At 41.5% G+C, this 20,438-nt stretch overlaps 1 protein-coding gene across 1 annotated transcript in view; it reads right to left on the bottom strand.

Annotated features, from left to right (window-relative positions):
* CRYBG1 (crystallin beta-gamma domain containing 1) overlaps positions 1 to 15,016 on the bottom strand; it is a 39,583-nt gene extending 24,567 nt beyond the window's left edge. The window contains exons 1-8 of the mRNA XM_032183592.1: positions 14,134 to 15,016; positions 9,062 to 9,112; positions 7,179 to 8,640; positions 6,918 to 7,094; positions 4,607 to 4,654; positions 4,390 to 4,508; positions 2,856 to 3,009; positions 1,776 to 1,915 (exon numbers count right to left, since the gene is read on the bottom strand). Of these exons, the coding sequence (XP_032039483.1) occupies positions 1,776 to 1,915; positions 2,856 to 3,009; positions 4,390 to 4,508; positions 4,607 to 4,654; positions 6,918 to 7,094; positions 7,179 to 8,640; positions 9,062 to 9,112; positions 14,134 to 14,885 (2,903 nt within the window). The 5' untranslated portion in view covers positions 14,886 to 15,016. The remainder of the gene's footprint in view (positions 1 to 1,775; positions 1,916 to 2,855; positions 3,010 to 4,389; positions 4,509 to 4,606; positions 4,655 to 6,917; positions 7,095 to 7,178; positions 8,641 to 9,061; positions 9,113 to 14,133) is intronic.
* Positions 15,017 to 20,438: the final 5,422 nt, after the last annotated feature.

Here is a 20,438-nt window from a genome sequence, read left to right as displayed (position 1 = left end):
TTAATAAACAATAATTAAGCACGCACACTGGGAAACCTTAAGATACAACCACACCCACATGGCAAAGTGACTCAGAATCAAAGCCTGCCTCAACTGCCAGTACAGTGAACTATGTCATGCTTATAAACTAAAGGAAAGAAAACTTGCAAAATGCAGAAAAGCAGCAGCAATTTACTGAATTTCTCACGCAAGCAATTGGCAGAAGAAGTGACATCTTTCTACACTGGACTAGTACCCAAGAGATTGTTTTCCAACTGTTTCGTTTCCTGATTGAAATACTAGCCCTCTTTCCCTCAAGAGAGCCAAATGCAACAGAGAGAAATTAAGACTTTACTAGTTTACACAGATATAGTGCAAAAAACACTCTCACACTGATATAAAAAACAGAAATAAAGTTGAGAGATAGATCATAGAATCATAGAATATCCTGAGTTGGAAGGGACCCTTAAGGATCATCAAGTCCAACTCTTGACACCGCACAGGTCTACCCAAAAGTTCAGACCATGTGACTAAGTGCACAGTCCAATCTCTTCTTAAATTCAGACAGGCTCAGTGCAGTGACCACTTCCCTGGGGAGCCTGTTCCAGTGTGCAACCACCCTCTGAGATGGAAAGCTGAGAGGTAGATGGAATCAGTTGATAACCAACCTCCAAATAACGTATCTGCCAAGAGTAATAAAATCAGATACGTAATTTGCTTGCAGTTCAACACAAACTTCTGCCAGAGAACCAGTTATATGAACATCTTAAAATTTTCCTACATACCCAAGTGCTTCTTTTTTTTTTCCTCTTAAATCAAGATGTAAAAATTTAATTAGATAAATGTATTTTATCTGATAACTAAAATGTCTCATCCATCATGAGGCGTATTTGAATACATCTCTGCAGCAATATGTAATATTCGTCTTTAGCTGGGTAGTTTTCAGTAGTTAAATAAAACATTTGGAGAAAGGCAAATGCTACCAGAGCCCAAACATGACACAGCCAACAGGTAGCACCCAATGTCTGTACACCCTGTAAAATGCTCTGAAGAACCTAAGATTACTGAGAGTGGTTCTACTCTCTCACTTGTTCTGAAAGCAATCTACCTCTCCTGCATTGTTTTACCCATGCCACTTTGAGGAATATTTTCAGTACTGATTTACAGGTTTACTTATTAAGGTATCAAAATTGCCATTTCTACAGTAGCTGGATTGTTTCTTGGAGGTCTCTTTTAACATAAATCTGCATAGTTCATGGCACACATTACACTCCTGATTTACATAGCCAGATGTTTTCAGGTGATATAACATGCATTCTTAATCATCACTATAAAAACACTAACTAAAATGCACCATGAAATAAAAGGATGCTTTCTCAAGTCCACACTTGACACTACATCTTATAACAGCTTAAAAATTTCTTTTAGTATAAGTTTAGAAATGGAAGCAAGTGGGAAAGATGGTTTTATCATATCATTTCATCTCCCCCCTCTCATTTCTTATAAGTTTGCCTGAATGAGAAAGAGCAGCAGAGAAAAACTCATTCCTTTACTACATTTTTTTTTTTACACCATGCAAATTAAAAAAACCTGTCTCTAACACAAAACATTTTCAGAGGTCAGCCTCTCCAAGAGTGAAGCATTACAGTGATGTACTAACGTTACTGTCAACAAAAACTACCAAAATATATGACTGGAATAAATATAGTCTGCTTGAACGTCTGATAGGTGTAACCTGTGGTTTAAAACCAATTCCTTTCATAGCAGTACACGTTCACACAGAACTATGCACTTACATGCCCCAGTGTACTTTGATAGAACAAGTCTTCTGCGTGGTGCCAAACACCCCTGTTTCTTCAGTGTCGTCAAAAAAGGAAGTCACGATTCCCAGCCCTTCAGGTTCTGTGTACAAATCAATTCGGCTGACCCTGTAATCCTGACAAAATGAAGAAGATTGCAATAATCACTTCATCTGTGCTGTGAGTTCTGTAATTAATGTGGATAACAGTTTTGTAACTCCTGTTTGTTTTAAATCGTTTCCCCTCTTGTCAATTATGGCTATTATCAGCCACCTGTCATAAAAGTAAAACTAGTCCAGTTGCCTGTCTCTGTTTGGACAAAGACAGCAGTCAACCTCTTAACCAACATGTACCTTGTTTACCTTCTGCCATCTAGGCAGGAATGCACCTTCTTTCACCACTTAATACCTCCTCTAGCAAATTGAAAGCTAACATAACACCAAGCAAGACATTCTTGAAAAGAATTAATTTAAACAAGAATTGTAGTTACAAGCAATACATATTCCTCTTTTTTCTTTCCTAGTCAAATACCTTTATAGTTCATGCTTACTTTGGTGACCTGCAAACATACTTACTGGTAGGTTTAAAGTGCAGGTAGGAAGGCTGCTCCACCATGTGTGGAACTCCCTGGTTAGTTTGTGCATATATGTGTATTTTTTTAATATCAAAAAAGCTTTGTGGGTGTTTTGTCTTGGGTGTAAGTTTGATAAATACACTAAAAAAACATGAGCAAAAATACCTTACACACGCTTCTGAAATTAGGAGTCTGTGGAATTACTGATAGTTTTCTAGAAAGCTTTTCCTACCAAGCTAAAAAGCATATACTGTATATTAAGTTTCCGCAGCATTTTGGAGGCTATTCTGATGAACACTGTTCTCTTCCCAATGTATCCTTCTAGTAAGTTTTACCAGAATTTCTATTATTAACCAAACAAAACAACAACCACCCCCCATCCATCCACATTTATTTTGTGATTACACAATAAATTCAACCTCGAAGACTGAATTTTTATATCAGTCTAAAACTTCACCAAGCATTAAGACTTGCGTAAGATTTTCTTTAATTACATTACTTGCCTTAACAACATGTCTTATTGAACCAATCACCACAGATTTGCATTCATTTTGCTCTTCAGAAGCACTCGCACCCCAGATATCTGAGAGTTCCAGCTCTCCTTCTTCCAGAGGAACAGAGGGGCCTTCAAAATTTGGCTTCTCATAGAGTATCCAGCTTAAAATAAAAAATTCTAATTTTTATATGTCATTTTACCAAGTGTGATTTCCAAAATCAAGCTCCCATTTAATAACTTTTTTTCCACAAGAAGTATTATTTCTAGACCCTCCAAGCCACCCCAATACAGCTAAATGACCCAACACTGCTGATGCAAGTCACTTCTGGTCTCTGTGATATTTTTAAAAGCAATGATAAAAATAAAGATGCCTACTGCTGACTTGTAATTTCATCAAAAACTCCTCCTCCACCCTCTTTAAACTGATGATCTGGGACAGGAGTGCTGTCTATGTATACCAGACTTTTGCATGAGATATTAATCAGAACCAATATGTAGGTCAGAAAATGTTGACACTGCAGACTGCTGTGTAATGTATAAACAGACAAGATACTTGCTTGAATCCTGTGAACAGCAGCCTGGAGTTCTGCACAGGCTGGTATTGATGTGCAGAAGGATAAGACTGTTCAGAAGACAAGTACAACTTCATTTTTAGCTGCAGGTTTCAATAGCTAACTAGATAAAAAACTATATCCATCTGCAATTATAAAACACTCCCCTAGAGCTCTCAGTTGCAGGGGAGGAAAAAAAACAAAAATAGCTCTTAGTGAAACTCCTAGTAGCTCCTAGTGAAAACATGCTGGACAAGAAGAGAGTCCTGGTTCACACAGACCAAAAGACTTTCGTTCAGAAACCAGCATGCTTCCTAGTATCTCCTACTGCAGCTGGCCCTTGTTGCTCCAGCTTTATATTGGACCGTTCCCTTTGAGAACCTGCTGTTTGACTGTATTATAGCCTTGTCACAACTTAACTTGCCATGCTATCCACACCAGTAATGACTGTTCTTTAATACTGCAAAGAAAGTAGGAGATGAACTTGTTTTGAATTATTCTCATATAACCTGGCTTTTAGAAAAATTTCCTCTGGACTCACCACAGAAATAGCCTGATATCTTTATAGCATTGTTTCATACCTTTGGACAAGGAATTCATCTTCTGCATCCAGGTTAACACAGCCTAAACCCACATCAAAACTTTTAAAATCCTTTGCTAGCCTTTTACACCAATTCAAATACTACCCAGGAACCCATAAAGGAGAGAGGAGTCAAAAGGGCAGTGAAACTGAACAGAATCTGTCTTTTCATCCCACCAGGGTAAAATGTTGCACTCCTCCAGACGGTAACACTAGATCCAATTATCAGCAAAGTCAGCTAGCACAGATCATTCTTATTGCTAGAGGTACAATAAATACCACATTTCCTTTTCAAAGGTGTCTACATTACATTGCCACCTCCAAAGTAGCCCTATTATGAATTACTACTTGTACTGTTCCAAAGGATTTCTGGACAGATCAGTGATAAAGAATTAAAACTTCTCTCTTACCATCCTCTGATGACTTTAACTAAAATTGTAGGTGACAGAACCCAAGAACTGCAATCCACAACGTCATGGAAAACTTCAATACCATTCTCTTGATAGTCTGATTCACAGTATATCACCAACTGTGTTTAAAACAAAACAAAACCAAAAACATATAATTCTTTATTTAAAAGCATAGCAAGATAGAGAGGAACAGTGAAGATCATAAAATTGATCTTACCTTCCCAGGTCTGGGATTGATTTTGCTTTGTCCATTTCTTGAAAGTGCCTAACAGACAGCAAGGAGAGAAAAGTCACAAATACAAAACAAACCATAAATCTATTCAATAAAGATGCTCAGCTATTAAAATAAGTTAGTGAAACAAAATAAAAGTTATTCTGGACAGTAAAAAGTTGGTAACACTTCACCTAAACCTATTTCCTGCTTCAATTCCTTCTTTCTGAAGAGCTATATATTAGTATGAATTACACACTTAATTTTTTATTAAATAAACTCTGAATTATCATCTCACTGGAGACAAGTAATCTCAGATTTGAAATGTTTTAAAATCCTTTTTATCATCTTTCTATGTATTCCAGAAGCTTCAGACAAGAGTAGCAAGGTAAGTATTCTCCAAAAAGTGTGAGGCTCTGTGCAACATGACAGACTAAAAATGCTGAGAACAAATGAAACGCACTCAGGTATACAAAATCTAAAGCAATAGTTTTACATCAGTGGTGAATTATACCATACAGAATATAAGGAAAAAGCTGTGGTTGTATCATGTAATCTCAAAACAAATAAAGAAAGGGTTGCAATTAGGTGTTTGGTTTCCTAGCAAAGACTGAAGTGCTCATTCTTGGACAGGGTCTTGCTCTGCTAGATAATATTCATACAAACCAAAAGAGAGAACCTGCCCCCAAAGAGCTCACAGCCTAAGATAACCAGCAACACGTGCAGGGAATTAACGAGAACATTTTAGCCACCATGCAGGGCAAGGCAGCGGTCCCAGGACAGAGCTCCTAACCACCATCAGATTCTTGTAGGCATCATCAAGACAAGTTGAAGCACGACTGGTTTTTCAGCCTGTGCTTCAATTCCAGTTAGAACTCGCTCTGTGTTTTAAGGAACGCTGAAGTCATTGTTTTAGGCTGCCCTTACTGTTTTCCTTCACACTACCCTTTAGCCTCTTCATCACCATCATCTTAGTCAGTGAAAGATGTCACCCAAACATTTTTGACTCCTGTTTAAGTTGAGCAAGACACTTCAGAGTCAGCAACAGTGCTGCAGAAGTCCTGAAACCCTACAGAGCCTAATGGGTTTTTCCCAAGAGCAGTCCTATGTGTGGATACACACCCTTGCCACATCAGGCCTCCATATTCTAATGAAATATTGCAGCTCACTCTGGGACAACAATTTAAGTGACAAAACATCAGTATTAGTCATTTAGTTTCAAATTCAGGTGTTGAAATCCTAGCAGCACCATCCAGAGTAGGAGCCCCTTTTTAACTGGCAGCATAAGCCTGCACTACTGCAAGTAAACCCCCTAACTTACATCCCCACATTAATTAAAAACTTCTCGTGACAGAAAATCTACATCCTCAAAACTACAAGGTAGGATGGCTGATTTCTATCTGCAAGGCAAAGAAGGAAGAATTTATTTCTACTTTCCCATCCATTTTAGTAGAAGTGCAACAGCAGATAATCTTCTGCTTTGAAAAAGTATTTCTCAAGCTTATGATATGCTACTTCACTTCCACAAATCACATTAATATCACTATTAAACTTTGAGGAACCATGGGAAGAAATATGTTCTCCAATCTCCTCATCATATTTTTCCTCTTGGGCAACAACAAGGACCAACATCCACAGAAAGAGTGAATGCTATAGCATGTTGATTCATAATTCTGAAGATCGAAATCAATTATCCCACATTAGGGTAAAGTTGCCTCTGAGGGAAAATGCAGGTCTGCCTCTATTCATGATGAACACACGCTCAGAGTCAGACCAAGGGGCATCCTTCCACTGCAGCAGCACTTTCAACAAGCACTACTAATCAATTCTCAAATTACTCCTACAGAGTATATACCTTCTACCAAGTGTATGGGAATACTGGGAGCAGAAAGGATAGACTAACAGAGTTTGCTCTGCTACTCATTTAACAGTGCAATGACTGAATGTCTTACCAAAGGAACAGAGGGATTAGTACCAAAAGAAGAAGTAGATTCAAGTTTTCTGAAGTTTGCAGAAAGCATCCTAGCAATTTACGATAAAAAACAGACTTACACAATTTATAATAGAGAAGAGTCTCAGAATAGGGGCACCACAAAGAAATGCAATCGTGTTAACAGATGCCATTGCATGCACCTCATTTTTGTGTGGCAAACATCAAATAAAAATGCTACTACATCCATGCTGATTTTGTCCAGCTATAATCTACGCCTATTCCACCAAAAGGGGAAACTAAACAAAAACAACGTACAGATATTGTCTACAGAAAATGTATAAGTTGGTAACTTTCCAGACAGACTTTAAATGACATGATACTTACATCCACATCTAATAAACCAGTGGGGACATTTGATTCATATCTGTTTGTCCCTAACCAGCTGGAAAAACTTTTCTCAGGGTTCCCATAGTTAGGCATTTGTAAGCTTAGTTCTTTTTTTGCGCTATCTGGTTGCATGTACTTCTCCACATAACTTGGAAACTTCATATCTGAAAGACACTGAATTGCAAAATCAAAATTAGCAGCCATCCAGCAGCTAAACAGAATCTTACATCGGTGCATTTCATGAATGATCTTTATTACCTCCGATTTTTGAGGCATGCTGAATGGCCCAGGAACATCCTGTTGTAAAGAAGACATCCCCGAGGACTCAGCTGTAAAAGCTGTTGTGTTATTTACTGAAGTCATGGAAGGATTAAGGAACTTTTCTTTAGATGTAGCTGACAGCAAGCTTGAGAAGAGTGAGCTTTTTTCAAGGCGGGATCTCTTAATTTCACCATCTGTACCATCATTGATCTCTTTTCCATTTATTTCCTGAGTAAAGGCAGGTTCATCTCTATTACATGATTGCAGAGCTTTAAATATTATGCTCTGCTCTGTTGATGCACGCTTGGGCCTCACTCTGGCTATCATTTCCAAACTTTGCATTTTAATCTGTTGGGCTGGTAACAGATCCTGTGTTTTTTCCCTTCTGAGTCCCAAACCAAAGGTAAATACACTGGGATCAAATACTTTCTCTAAGTTGTCTTCATGAATTGGAGGCATTGCAAAGTGGGGTGCTGGCGACTTGGGAAGCTTCGACCTTTTCTTCTTCTGTGGTAAACAAACTGAGCTGTCTAAGTTTTTTATTGTTTCAGCAAACTTCTTCATGTCAGTTGGGGAATCAAAAATGCTATCATCTTCAGCAGAGCCATTGTACGTTTTGCCTGGGCTCGTTTGTGCATCGCTGTTCTGCTCTGATACCGATATATTACCTAGACTGCTGTCATCTTGCTGCAGTGCCTCAAAGCTCAGGTCTCCGGGCTTCGCCTTCTTATCTCCATTTTCCATCTTCTGAGGTTCTGATTTAGAAACCTGAGGAGATTGTAGAGGACATTTATCATTGCTGCAAGGAGATAAAACCTCTGTGTCTGACAGCACCTTTTCTTCATTTCTGGGGAATTCTGGGCTTGTGTTATTTCTCTGGGAGGAATTGTCTTGAGCGCTTTCACTTTTAACAGGTGAGAGCAAAGACAGTTTAAAAGGCGAACTTTCTTTTTTAGCTGTGGTTAATTCTGGATCAAGTTGCTTCAGAGAGACACTGCTAGCATCAATTTTGCTACTTTGGTTAAAAAGGGATATTGCAGCCTTTACTTTAAGCTCCGTTGCCTTCCCAACATCCTCATGAGATGCAGAGCCTTCTTCGTTTTTGCCTTTTAATTCCACAGTGCTTTCCTTCTCTGATGTGCCATTCTCAAATATCTTCTGGCGACTGTTTTGCTTATTTAACGTTTTATCAGGCAATTCACTTTCCTTAGGTTGTTTTCCAAATTTCAGCTTTGCTCTGCCAACAAATGTGCTTGGTACAGTACTATTTTTTGAAGCAGAGATGTCAGGAGGCCTCTGGCTCTGGTTAGCGCATTTATTTTCAAACAAGGAGATTTTGTTGGCAATGCTGCTATTAGTTTTATTAACTGGTTTTTCAAGAGTATCCTGCTCACTTTCTAAACTGTCTTGATTTGTAGGTGCTTTAAAATTCAGTTCTACATTCTTCGGCTTGGCTGGACTACAGGAAGCAAAGTGATATAGTTACATCTTTCAGTAACCTTGAAAAGACTTTTAACAGTTTTTAAAACAACAAAATGCAGCATTATCATTATTTTTTCCATAGTCACATTCAGTTCAAATTTCGGTTTCTCAAAAGGAATTTAAAAAGGAGCAGCTACGTGAACAGCAACAAAAATAAATTAGACACTAAATAAGAATACGTTTCAAACATGCACCTAATACTTTAATGCTCTGTAAAACAGAAACACAGCAGCCTACAGCATCTGCAAATGAGGCAGAGAACTACTTATGACTGACAGACATTAAAATTTAATAGTGAATAGGCAGAATAAATTATACACATGCAATTCCCTACAGAGCTTAGGAAACAAATCCCAATTCATTAAGGTGATAATGAGTTGGTTAACATTTGAATATACCTCTCCAACAAGTTCTGAAGACATCTGCTCAGATTCTTTGCAGTACTTTTACTGCAGAAGCAACCTTAAATCAAGTGAAAGACCTCTTCTGGATTCATTATTGCTGGTGGAAAAGATCATAGTCCCCGACCCACTGCAGGTGCTCATCACTATTTGGCTAAACCAACACCACATGTGAGGACTCTCCCATTTCCTTCAGGTAAAGTCAGCTAACAATTTAAATTGTGTAAACTAACCCTGCTGAATTTACAAGAACTGAATTGGGAAACGCTTGTAGAGACTTCTCCACCAGAGTGGCTGGAAAATGAGGGCACAGCGCAAAGTACTTGCATGCTGTGGCAAAAGGCTGCTGATGCACAGGTGACCATTTCAAACCTCCTTCATCTGAACACCTAGATCCAGGGAAAAGCGTTGCATTTGTCTGTGTCGCCTGCTGCTGCAGGAACAGTATGAGCAGCTGTGAAAAACTTTGAGGACGTGCCCTGCTTTATCAGTCAGATAGGAGTGCCAAGCAGCCCACTGCCACCTCACAGTCAGAGCTGCTCTCCAAAAAGGTATCTGGAGGCATTCAGCAGCAAGAGGATTTACAGAAACAAAACTAAAAACAGTGGGAGATGATTAAAAATTAGCTTGCAGGGGCCTGATAAGCTCTATCAATGATTCTGGTATTTGTGCATTTTGTTCCTTTTTTCCTACACGAACTGTTCACGGAGCTGCCAGACAGCTCTTCAGCCCAGCGATGAAGTGTGAGGTACGAATGAATTAACACAAAAATCCTAACACCGAAACTACTCCTGTCTCTTCTTCCTCAAGAAACCTGGCCCAAGTAATAAAGGAAACCCTTTCAAAACCTCTCTGTTGCACAAGCTTCTTTTCTTGGGAAAAGCTTACCACCACACCAGAAGGAACCCAAAATCAGCTGCCTAAGAAACTATACAGAAAGTAGCTGTTACAATCCCCATGTATTTTAGGAGACTTCCTGGCAGTGCTCACTGTAGCTACCAGCCTGCTCCAGCTGGCTCACGGCTGGAAGGCTCCAATGAAGAACATAAGACCAATAAAACACGAAAGAGCAAACTTATAAAGTGACTGACTGGCCATACCTCAAACAGAAGCTAATAAAAATCACTTGGAAAGCTGAAGTCCTCCTTCTGAGAGGAGGATGGTGGAGAGGACACTATCACACAACACAAAATTTGAGATATTTAGACCCTAGTTTTCATTTCCAATACAACTGTTTTTCCCTAAACTTTTCACAGTTTAATTACTTAATGGTATGTTGTTTTTTTTTTTTTTTCTTTTTTGAAAATGTGTACAAGAAAGGGACTTCTAGTCCAGCTTCCTGCTCCAAGCAGGGGCAGCTTCAAGGCTACCAATGGCTTTGTTTGCCCAAGTTCTGAGCATCTCCCATGATGGAGACTTCCCAGCCTCGCTAGAGGAGCACTGCAGCAGGTCAGCCACTTCCCCTCTGAGCTGTTTTTTGCCTGGTATCCCATCAAAAGAGCATTGTTGTCACTTGCAACCGCAGCCATTGTCCCTTCAGTGCACGCCAGAGAAGAAGCTGCTCTGCCTTCCTGATGCCCGTGGAGATAAGCAGAGATGATGCTAACATCTGCCCATATCCTTCTCCCCACTGAACAAACCAAAGTGCTCCAGCTTCTCCTCACATGGTGTACCCCAGTGCCACCACCTTCTTAGCAGCCTGCCACCAGGCTCATTACAGTTTGAGATCATCTCTCTTGTGCCTGGGGAACAGATCTGGAAGAGGAGGGAAGGTAGCCCAGACGTGGCCCAGATTCAGCCTCATGAGCACCAAACCCCTTCTCCTTGGACCTGCTGGCTGTGCTCCTGCCAGCCTACACTTAAGCCTGCCCATCCAGGCTGCAGCTTCACCCACCACACTACATACTACACAATGGTGGTACTTCTCCTTTCCTTCTGCCTGTACTTCCAAGGGGTGTCACTAACAGCCTGGGGATCTGAACAGCCTCATTCCCACACCATCCTTTTGTCAGCCCGTCACTTGCACCATCACATGTGTTTCAACAAAACAACACACATCTTCCTGATAAAATCCTTCTTTCCTTGTACGCCTTGCCACAAACAAGTGCAACAGTTAACACTGAGAGTTATCAGCCGCACCTACAACGTATGGAAATGAGAAGCTGACACCTCAAAGGTATACTTTCGAGCTTTGCAAATTCACGCTAACAACTGCTTCGGCAGCCTGTACTTTACGCGTCGGTATTTCTGCACAGCAGCAGCCAAACAGCTCAGCCTGAAGAGCAGTGGAAAGCTCAGCCTTGGAGCCCCATCCGGCAGGGCTGGCCTTGCGTGGCTAAGCCTTTCATTACACCTCTCCCCACGCTGATTTACCAGGCAGCTGAAGGATGCATCTCTCAGCTTCTAAGCCTGTTTAAAAGAAGGGCAAGCTGATTGAGTAGCCTTTAAGTCTCCCGTCTAATATGGGGGGAAAACACCGAGAGATGGATTCACGTAATGGTACAAACACTCTCCTACACACCTCCTGGTGTGTCTGATCGCTGCCACCCATTGCTGATCTGCAAACTGTTTGCTAGCCAGGAACAAGCAAGAACAAGAGAAATACCAACGTCCTTCTCTTAGGCTATACCTTGCAGTTTACCTGCAGAAGCAAGCAGTTAACCCTCTTCTAATACAGTCAGAAACGGAAGGTGACTCACGTATCTGAAGCTTTCTGTCCAAAAGACCTTCTCAAGCACGTAACTGATGCCAGAACGTCAGATTGAAGCAAGCAATGAAAAATGGCATGTTAACAGAGCAGAATAATTCAACAAGTGGGCATAGACACAAAGGCAACTAAAAAAACATGTCTGAAAATCAAATATGACAACTAAAGCCAGGAATTTCGTGAAGCACATCAAAGTGACTACTGCCTGAGGTTTTACGTGCTGAATAAGAGGTAACACAAACCTAAATTTAATCTCAGGCCTGGTAAATTCTGCTTTCAAAAGCTAAAAGCAAAGTATCCTGTGACTTCCAAGTCCCACTTTACACAGACATAAAAGGAGAAAAGAGAAAATTATATCACTGCTTTGAACTGGCAAAACCAACATCTTTTGAGAATGTCCCTAAAGTACCTTGATGCCCAGAATTGGCACAATGTCATCAGTAACAGACATGATGTATTTTTATTTTAAGTGAAAACTACTTTGGTTATTACATTTTATAGGAGTCAAATGAGTCTGAGTGAATCAGTGTTTTTCAAACAGCAAGGGTATGGAGTATCTAAAGGTAATTTTTAACCTTTACAAAATGGAAACAGTAGCTGCTCTCTAGTTCAAAGCAGTAAGAAGAGAACACAAACAAACCTTCTAGTAATGGCATCATTCCATTTTTCCTTTCCCATTTTATAGCAGTTTAGTTCACATCCAGCTGTCTAGTTCACTTGTTCTCAGCAATGACCACAAATTACACTGGTTAATTGGGCCATATCAATTCCTCTGGCTAAAGGAACTGCCAGGAACTGTGCAATAGTATCTGTCGGGTGCATCAGGAACCTTGAAGCACCAGGGCAGTCCCCACCCTGGGCTAAAGTTCTTGTAGCAGCAGCAGCTGAAGTCAGGCCACCAAGTGCCACACAGCCCACAACACCGGGTGAAACATACCAGGCTGTTTAATCATCAAAATGAAAGCTGTCAGAAGGGGTACTCAGCTACTACTTTAAGAGCACAGCAGAAGATAATTCCCTGTACAGCAAGCCACGCAGATACCCAGAAAAACAAAATCCAGCTATGCGAGCACTGGTAACTTTATCAGCACTAATGACAGTGACACAAAGAGAAAAATATGCGGGCCACTTTCCTTCAAAGCTGTGAAGATACACAACTTCAGAGTTTACACTTTAAGTCTCTGCTGCCAGATGGAAAAGTATCACCATACAGAAAAATACCACAATTAAACCATCAGGAGGTGGTTTTAATTCAGTTAAAAAGGAACAAGTCAGATGTAGCATTTCACAAATTGTGCAAAGTATATACTGCTACAGCTCCTAAAGTTCCTATACTTCACAGATAGGAAGAAGCACAACCAGAAGCCTGTGTGCTTCTTAAGCTGTAACGTTGAACTTCCTGACCCTCTAACACAAGCAAAAGACGATTCTGAACACTCAGTGTCCCTCAGGTGGACTCTGATAGGACCTACAAATCAATACAGCAGAGGGAGGACAGCAATCCTGCTATTACGTACCCATGAAAGTCAAACAACAGAAATAAAAAATGCAATAAGATGATTCACCGTAGGACCAAACTATAATGAACCCAGGAAATCAATAGCTGGAATCAGACTATTGATAACAGCACAAGCAACAAATGCATCCGCCTCTTCATAACACTAAGGAAAGCGCAGATCACATCTGCTTGACAGAGGACAACCTCTTGAAAACCAAATCCTGCAAACTAACACCTGCATAATTCTGCAAATACCTGATGTTATGCCCATGTGTAAGATTTTACGTGCTTCATCCTGTACATCCATTTCACTGCTGTCATAAGTATTCAAATTCCTGGTGTAGGATTTACCATATCATTTGAAGTACCAAGTAAGTTCTATATTGCATCCTACCTTTCTTCAGGAAATAACAACTGAGCAGACCTACTGCTGCTTCAAAGCATAACCTGAACACATCCCTAACTCGGGGATTTTAATGTACAAAATCTTCAACCGGATCCTCAGTTGACTGGAAACAGCAAAACCACATTAAGGTCAATGAGAGCTGAGCTAATCCAAGCAACAAAAGGGGCAACAATGACAACAGAGCAGTTTTTATGTGTATTAAATTATTCCATATAACAAAACTGACATGAACTGCCTCTACATGAAAGAATTATTTTTCTAACACATGCATATTACAGTGTTTGTTAAGTGGTAACTGTAAATATGATCCAAAACAAACAAACAAACCCCACTTTTTAATTAGCTGAAAATAACCTAGATAGCAAATACATAGCCAGTGCTCCTATGCAATCTTAAATACAAATATAGGCAAAATTACAGCCACAGTGAGAAGGTAAACTGTAGTTTATGTTACTTACAGGCTAATTTTTGTCGTGACAATTTTGGAAGCATCCAAACTCTTCAGCTTCAAGCTGTCTAAATCAGAACTTGTCTGTCTCTCAGCTGGCATACATAGGTCTCCATTTTTAATCCCATCGGTACGCGAGAAAGCTCTTCCATCAGAATCATTACCATGCTTTCCTGTCTTGGTTTCATTTCTGCCTTCAGCAGACACCAAGGCGTTGTTTTCTGTCTTATCGGCCAAAGAAGCTTTGGGAGACTCCAAGCTGTCTTCCCCAAAAGCGCCAGGTGTAGTTCCCTTTTCCACAGAAGTTCTTTTTGTCATTGGGGTACTCTCCGTTGATGCTAAAGGTTGCTTTTTCGAGGAGTAATCTTTTATCTGACTCTTCAAACCAGTAGGGGAAGTGGGGACAGCATCCAACTGGTTCTTTTTATATGACCTTCTCCTTGTGGGGGTCGTGGTTGAGATCTGCTGTTTACATTTGTCAGTTTCATTTTTGGATGTGCCTTTGTGAGAAGATACAGCTTTGAGGTCCGGGTTATTACCTGGGGAAAAGGAATTCCTTTCAGGAGTCTGTTGAGGAGACTTCAGTTTTCTTTCCGAGTTTATAACCTTGTCTGAAAACACCTCCGAAGGGACATCATCCTCAAAAACGGAGTCTTCTCTTGCAGTGTTCTCGTTCTGGTTTCTCTCTCCATTTGGAATATCACTAGATGACTGAGATTTTCTTCTTTTCCCAGATCTTTTATTAGCAGATTTCTTATCCATCGTGTCCGAATCACCACAACTTTCTTCTGATATAACAGTCACAGGTTCATTAAGGAGTTCGTCTGTTTTTCTAAGATAGATATCAACTGTTAGCACTCTAGCAGAATGTGGGCGTTCACTTGCCACAGTTTCCAGCTTGTATGGCAAATCCTTTGGCGTTGCATGCCCAGGCTCCTCAGACACCCACGTGTTCACTAGCTGCTTGTGGCTTAAGATACTCTTTTCTAAATCTTCACTAGACAAATTCCTCAAGCTTTTTATAAAATCTGGAGTTGTGGAATTATTTATATCTGGGACAGACTCCCTCTCTGGTTCCAACGTTTCCAAATTCAGGTTACTCTCAAAGAAAGAGTTTTTAATGGTTTCACTGCTGCTGCTCCAGTCTGGTGACCACTCGCTGTCAGAAGAGACTCCTCTACCACTCCATTCTGAAATCGTATCGTGATAGAGAGTTCCTGCTTCCCCACTGAAATTATATTCCTGTGTCTCAGAGACGCCACTCACGTTTCTCACTTGCTTCTGTACTGGAAGAGCTTCAGGTCCTTCTTTTAGATGTTTACAGTATATTGGCTGCACTTTGTGAGGCAAAACCAACCTCTCCCCTTTCCAATGGGAAGTGTGATCTAACGAACTTTTGACATTTTTCCTTTTCCCTGTACCAAACAGATTTCCAAGTCTCTCCAAAACCGGTTTCTTTTTGTGCTCTTCTCTCGAACAATCTGGAAATTGCGAGGTGGACTATAAAAACAAACAAACAAAACATTTGGTTAATGCCAAACACGTTTCTTTAATAAGTATGTTTGCACTAATACCACCTTGAAATTAAAAGGGTATGATAAATGGGAAAACAAAACAAACAAGAAAAAAGCCTAACTGCTTACTGAAAAATACGAGTTCTCAAAACAAACAAACCAGCTCAGGAACAGTTAGGATCCCAGGATTCGGTAGGTCTTAGCCTGTGTTTGCTTACAGGTGTGCTCATCTTGTCTTACAACACCTGTGTTATATGTCCCAGATCTCAAACTAATGCACAATTTGGTTAATAATGTGCAAAGCAATAGAGGAAAGCATCTCTGAGTTTGCAGGACTGGGGACACGTACTGCTTGGTTGAAGCTTTACACGTTAGAAAAAGAGAGGGGAGATGAACTTTCCACGTTGGCTGCTAGATTTGAGCCTTCTGCTTATAGAGAGGAATCTCAAAGGTGTAAGCCGTGCTACACTATTTTCGTTTTTCCTTAACGAAGCCCTGTAAGCATTTGGTTTGTGCTTTGGGTCAGAAAGCCGAAAACAACGAAAAGTCGGTCCATCAGTCAGCGCGCGTTACTGGGTCAAGCGCTGCCCTGCATCACCCTCGCCGAAGTTACCCTCGCAACTTCTAATTAACGCGGTAAACAGGAAACACGCAACCGCCCCGCCGAGCGCACGGGGGCATTTGCATTTTAATACCCGAGCACTTTGCAAACGCCGCCGCGACCAGCACCGCCTTTACCAGCCGCGCATCGCCAAGCAGCGATTTGGGGAACCCTCGCAGCAGGGTCCAGCCGCGCCTCCTGCCCCTCGGGCTGCCCCAGCGCCCTCCACGCCCGGTGTTACCGGGGGAGCCTCCCCCGTAAGGGGGCTGCTGCCGGCGCCCTTCCCCTCCCCGCGGAGCCTCGGGAGGCTTCTCCCGGTCTCCGAGGCGGCTGCCTCGGCCCCATTGAGCCCCTTTGAGCCCGGTTGAGCCTCGCCTCGCCACTCACCGCCCGGCCCGGCGCTGCCGCCCCGCACCGCGCCGCTAAGCCCGGCGCCGGCCGTCTGCCCGCTGCGCCCCGCTCCGCTCCGCCTCGCCTCGCCCCGGCCCGCCCCGGCTCGGCCCGCCCCTGTGCCGCGGGCAGCGGCTCCACCTGGCCGGGCAGGGCGCTCAGCCTTCGCGGAGGGGCGCTGCCGAGCCGGGCCGGGCCGGGCCGGGCCGGGGGAAGGGAGATGCTGAGGGCGGCCGAGCGCCGGGGGCCGGGCTGCAGGGGGGTGGTGGCCCCGGTCCGGGCGGCGTGAGAGTGAGTCCGCCGCCTCGTGGTGCCGGCGCTCTCCCCGGGCGCTCAATTAGTATCGAATGCTTAATGAGGGCTGAGGTAGTCGTCTTCTAATTAAGGCTTAATGGCTGCTGTGAAGTGGAACAGCCTCGACGGGAAGGACCGCGCCGCTCTCACGCGGGCGCTTCTGAGGGCCCCGCGCGGGGGCGGCGGAGACGACAGGTCAACCGCCCGCAGCGAGTCTGGGCCTCCGGCTACCGAAGAGATGGGGCGTTTTTTACGCTTCCTCCCCCGGGTGAAAAAGCAGCAGGTTATTTGGTTTTGCATCATCAGCAGGCCAGCGACTGGCCTCGAATAAAAACTCCTCCGAGCGGGAGTTAGGAAACGTGGTCTCGGCCCCTGGGGAGCCCCTATCTAACGCTGGCGGAGCGATGTGCAGCAGCTAAGCTTGCCCAAGCACATGAAAACATGCAGAAAGCCTCAAACGAGGAAATTCATACGTATAGTTAGCATATCATACTGCAACCAAACAAAATACCTGTGATCCTTTGTCTTTGCCCACCTTTCTTAAGCGTTTTGCTCATACAACTGGTGAGCAAGTGTACCAGCAGCAAGGTCTTGTCCCCAGTGCCCGACAAATAGCCAAGTCAATGATCATGACCCTGACTTCAAGTTTGTTTTTCCTACTTTGTTTTTGTGTGTATGTGTGTTTAGAGTTGATGAAATAATCTGCAAATGAGAAAATTTCGTGTAATTTCTTTCCCTCCCTTCACTGATTTCTTTAAACTGGTAGAACCAAAACACTCCAAGAGGAACGTCAAGGACGGCATAAACTTCATACAGCTCAGACAGTTAAAATGCTTTTGTGATAACAAAAACAACTACAAATTTCCCTATATCTGATACAACTATCATGAGTAATGCAGCCCAATTACTATCTAATTTCTTGACTCTACGTATGTATTGCCAGTACTAGCTAATTATAGAGAAGGCATAAGGAGACAGTAATGAACATTGCTAGCTAAAAAACAGTAATAATGTGAAATTTGCACAAACACTTAACGCAAGCCAATAAGCAATGAGTAATACCGTCTGAAAATTCATAGTAATTGCAAGTGTGTGGAGGATGCACTACGTTAGTCATATTCAAAACTGCCAAAATACCAAAATAGGGGAAATTTAACTTTATTATGGTGCCAATCTGCATCTTAATATTTGACTGAATAATAGTTGCCAGTCCTCTAAATTAGTTGGGATTGCATTATCAACCTGACAGTCATTACACTTGCAGTCAACCTTTGGGTTTGCAAGATTACACTTGGAAAAAAATTAGTTATTTGAACTGTGGATCTGGATTTCTTGCTTCCCAGCAGTTGATTTTCATAAAGTCCATGGGAACTTAATTATCTTTGAGACGTCTCCCCCTTTCAAATGTACTTTAAACTGTCCAACAAGTTCAAAAGGTGTTGGATGGAAGGGAGGAGGGACAGCCAGCCAGTCCAGTCACATAAGCCTTGTTTCCTCAGGGAACGAGGCTAGAAATTTTTGCTTGATCTTGAAATAGCTGCCCTATGTAAACTGTTTTGAAGTAATTTCTTCATACAAAGTACTTTAATTATATACAGCTCTTTCAAAACACATAAAAGGCCAGGCACTTGCCCTGAAGAGCTTGTATTTTAACTGAGATAAATGTAGATGAGCCAGTATTGCCAGTGCAAGAGGGCACAGAGACCAGGGTTCTCAAGATGCAAGAACATGGGGCCCAACCTGACAGAGCACAGCACATAAATGTTTGATTTTCAGAGGGCAAGAAGTATCCTTTTGCTGTTGAACAGGCTCTTTCAATGTGTTTCAGCTTAAGCGGTCTTAACCTTGAGAAATTAGCCATTTCAGAAATCCCTGATCAAAGGCTTTGGCCAACTTTAAAAAAAAAAAAAAGGAGAGAGAGAGAGAGGAGTTGCCTACTCTTTCCTTGGACAGAATGCAGGAAGGTGTTTCAAGTATACTGCATGAATCTTTAAAGCTGTGTTCTAATCTGAAAGCAAAATGCCTTCTTCTTAACCAAGAAATGTAAATCTTGTTTGTATTTATATTCATACCTGTTTATGTTAGCATCAAAATATTTCCTCTGTTTTTGGCTGGTTATTTTTTCTCATTAGCTAATGTAAGCTGCCATAACCAAACCCCTAATTTAACAGAGTAATTAAACATGTGCTTTGCTGGTCTCCAGCGGATAGAAAGCATAAGCAACTTTGACTGATTCGTTGAATCAGAACTTCAGGCTGTGTCTTGAGGGATCAATTGGGTGTTAGTTTGTCAGATTAGTTCATCTGAGTAAATTGAATATGACTGAAAACACTTCTTAGAGCATGCATTACTGAAAAAAAAAAAAGTATTTTCAGTAGTCATTAGAAATTCTGTGGTAGCTAATAGGTGGAAATACCCAGTATGAACAGTTCTGCAAATTAAACGTGCATTTGCTAGCATATGTTCACTTTCAGAAGGAAAAAAAGCAATAAACAGTATTTAGTGAAAAGTAGGTTTGACCTCTGTCATTCACTAGAAGACCATACATAACTGGATTTCAAGTAACATGCGAACTTTAGATACCCTTCTATGTTGAACAATTCTAACAATGTAGGAACCTCCCAATTTCATACCGGAATGCCAGGAATTTTGGATCTCTTCAAATCACAGTGTCATAATTCTCACAATCATGAGAAACAGAAAGCCTGACTTCTAGCAGTCATGTGATACCCCAAGAAGTGCATTAGCCAAAACCATTTAAATAAATAAGCTATAACTCTTCAGGCTCTAGCATTCTGCACAGCGACTGAGAGTCAAATATTCAATGCTTGCAGCGCCAGGCTTCATTAAGGCTGAAAATTCTGCTGGAGTATTGCTAGCACAATGTGCTATAGAAGTAGTAGGAGGAAAACTGGAGAGAAATCTGTACAAATAAAAGCTAAGGGAGAAAAGTCTGAGCAGCACAAGATCCAGTCAATTCCCTGCTTCCAGTCCTACAGGGAGAAGATTTCATGCCACTCTCCCACTTCCCAGGTGAGTGCCCTAACTACTGAGAGAGGGAGCTGTAGACAGACATAAAAGCTTGCTGCTTTTGCTTGTGTTCCTATTTAAAACGCATGGGAAAAAATAACAAAGCATTTGATCTAATTTTTTTTTTCTTGAAATTTACCGAGAGGACAAAAAGAAAGCTATTTATTTCAAGTTAACCTAAGTGATTTCTATTCTTAACTAGTTACCTTACCATCAGTAAACTAGAATGAATTAATTCAGTTCAGTAAAATATTTTTCCTGGTTTATGCTGACCCTTCCCAACGCCACAAAAGAAGGCTTACTTTCTTAAAAAGTAAGACTATGTTCCTCTAGCCCATGCATTGCCTTCCTCCAAGTAACAAAAGTTTGGCACACGAACACTAAACATTTTTAGAATTTCTTTTAATGTATCAGATTTCAGGTTGACAGTTTCCTCCTCAGAGGCAGAGAAAGAAATGCACTGTAAATTTAACAAGTCTATCCGAG

This window comes from Aythya fuligula, chromosome 3 (assembly GCF_009819795.1).
Source record: "Aythya fuligula isolate bAytFul2 chromosome 3, bAytFul2.pri, whole genome shotgun sequence".
NCBI classification, from domain to species: domain Eukaryota; kingdom Metazoa; phylum Chordata; class Aves; order Anseriformes; family Anatidae; genus Aythya; species Aythya fuligula.
Note: the sequence above shows the minus strand (reverse complement) of the source record. Positions and strands in the feature narration are given on the sequence as shown.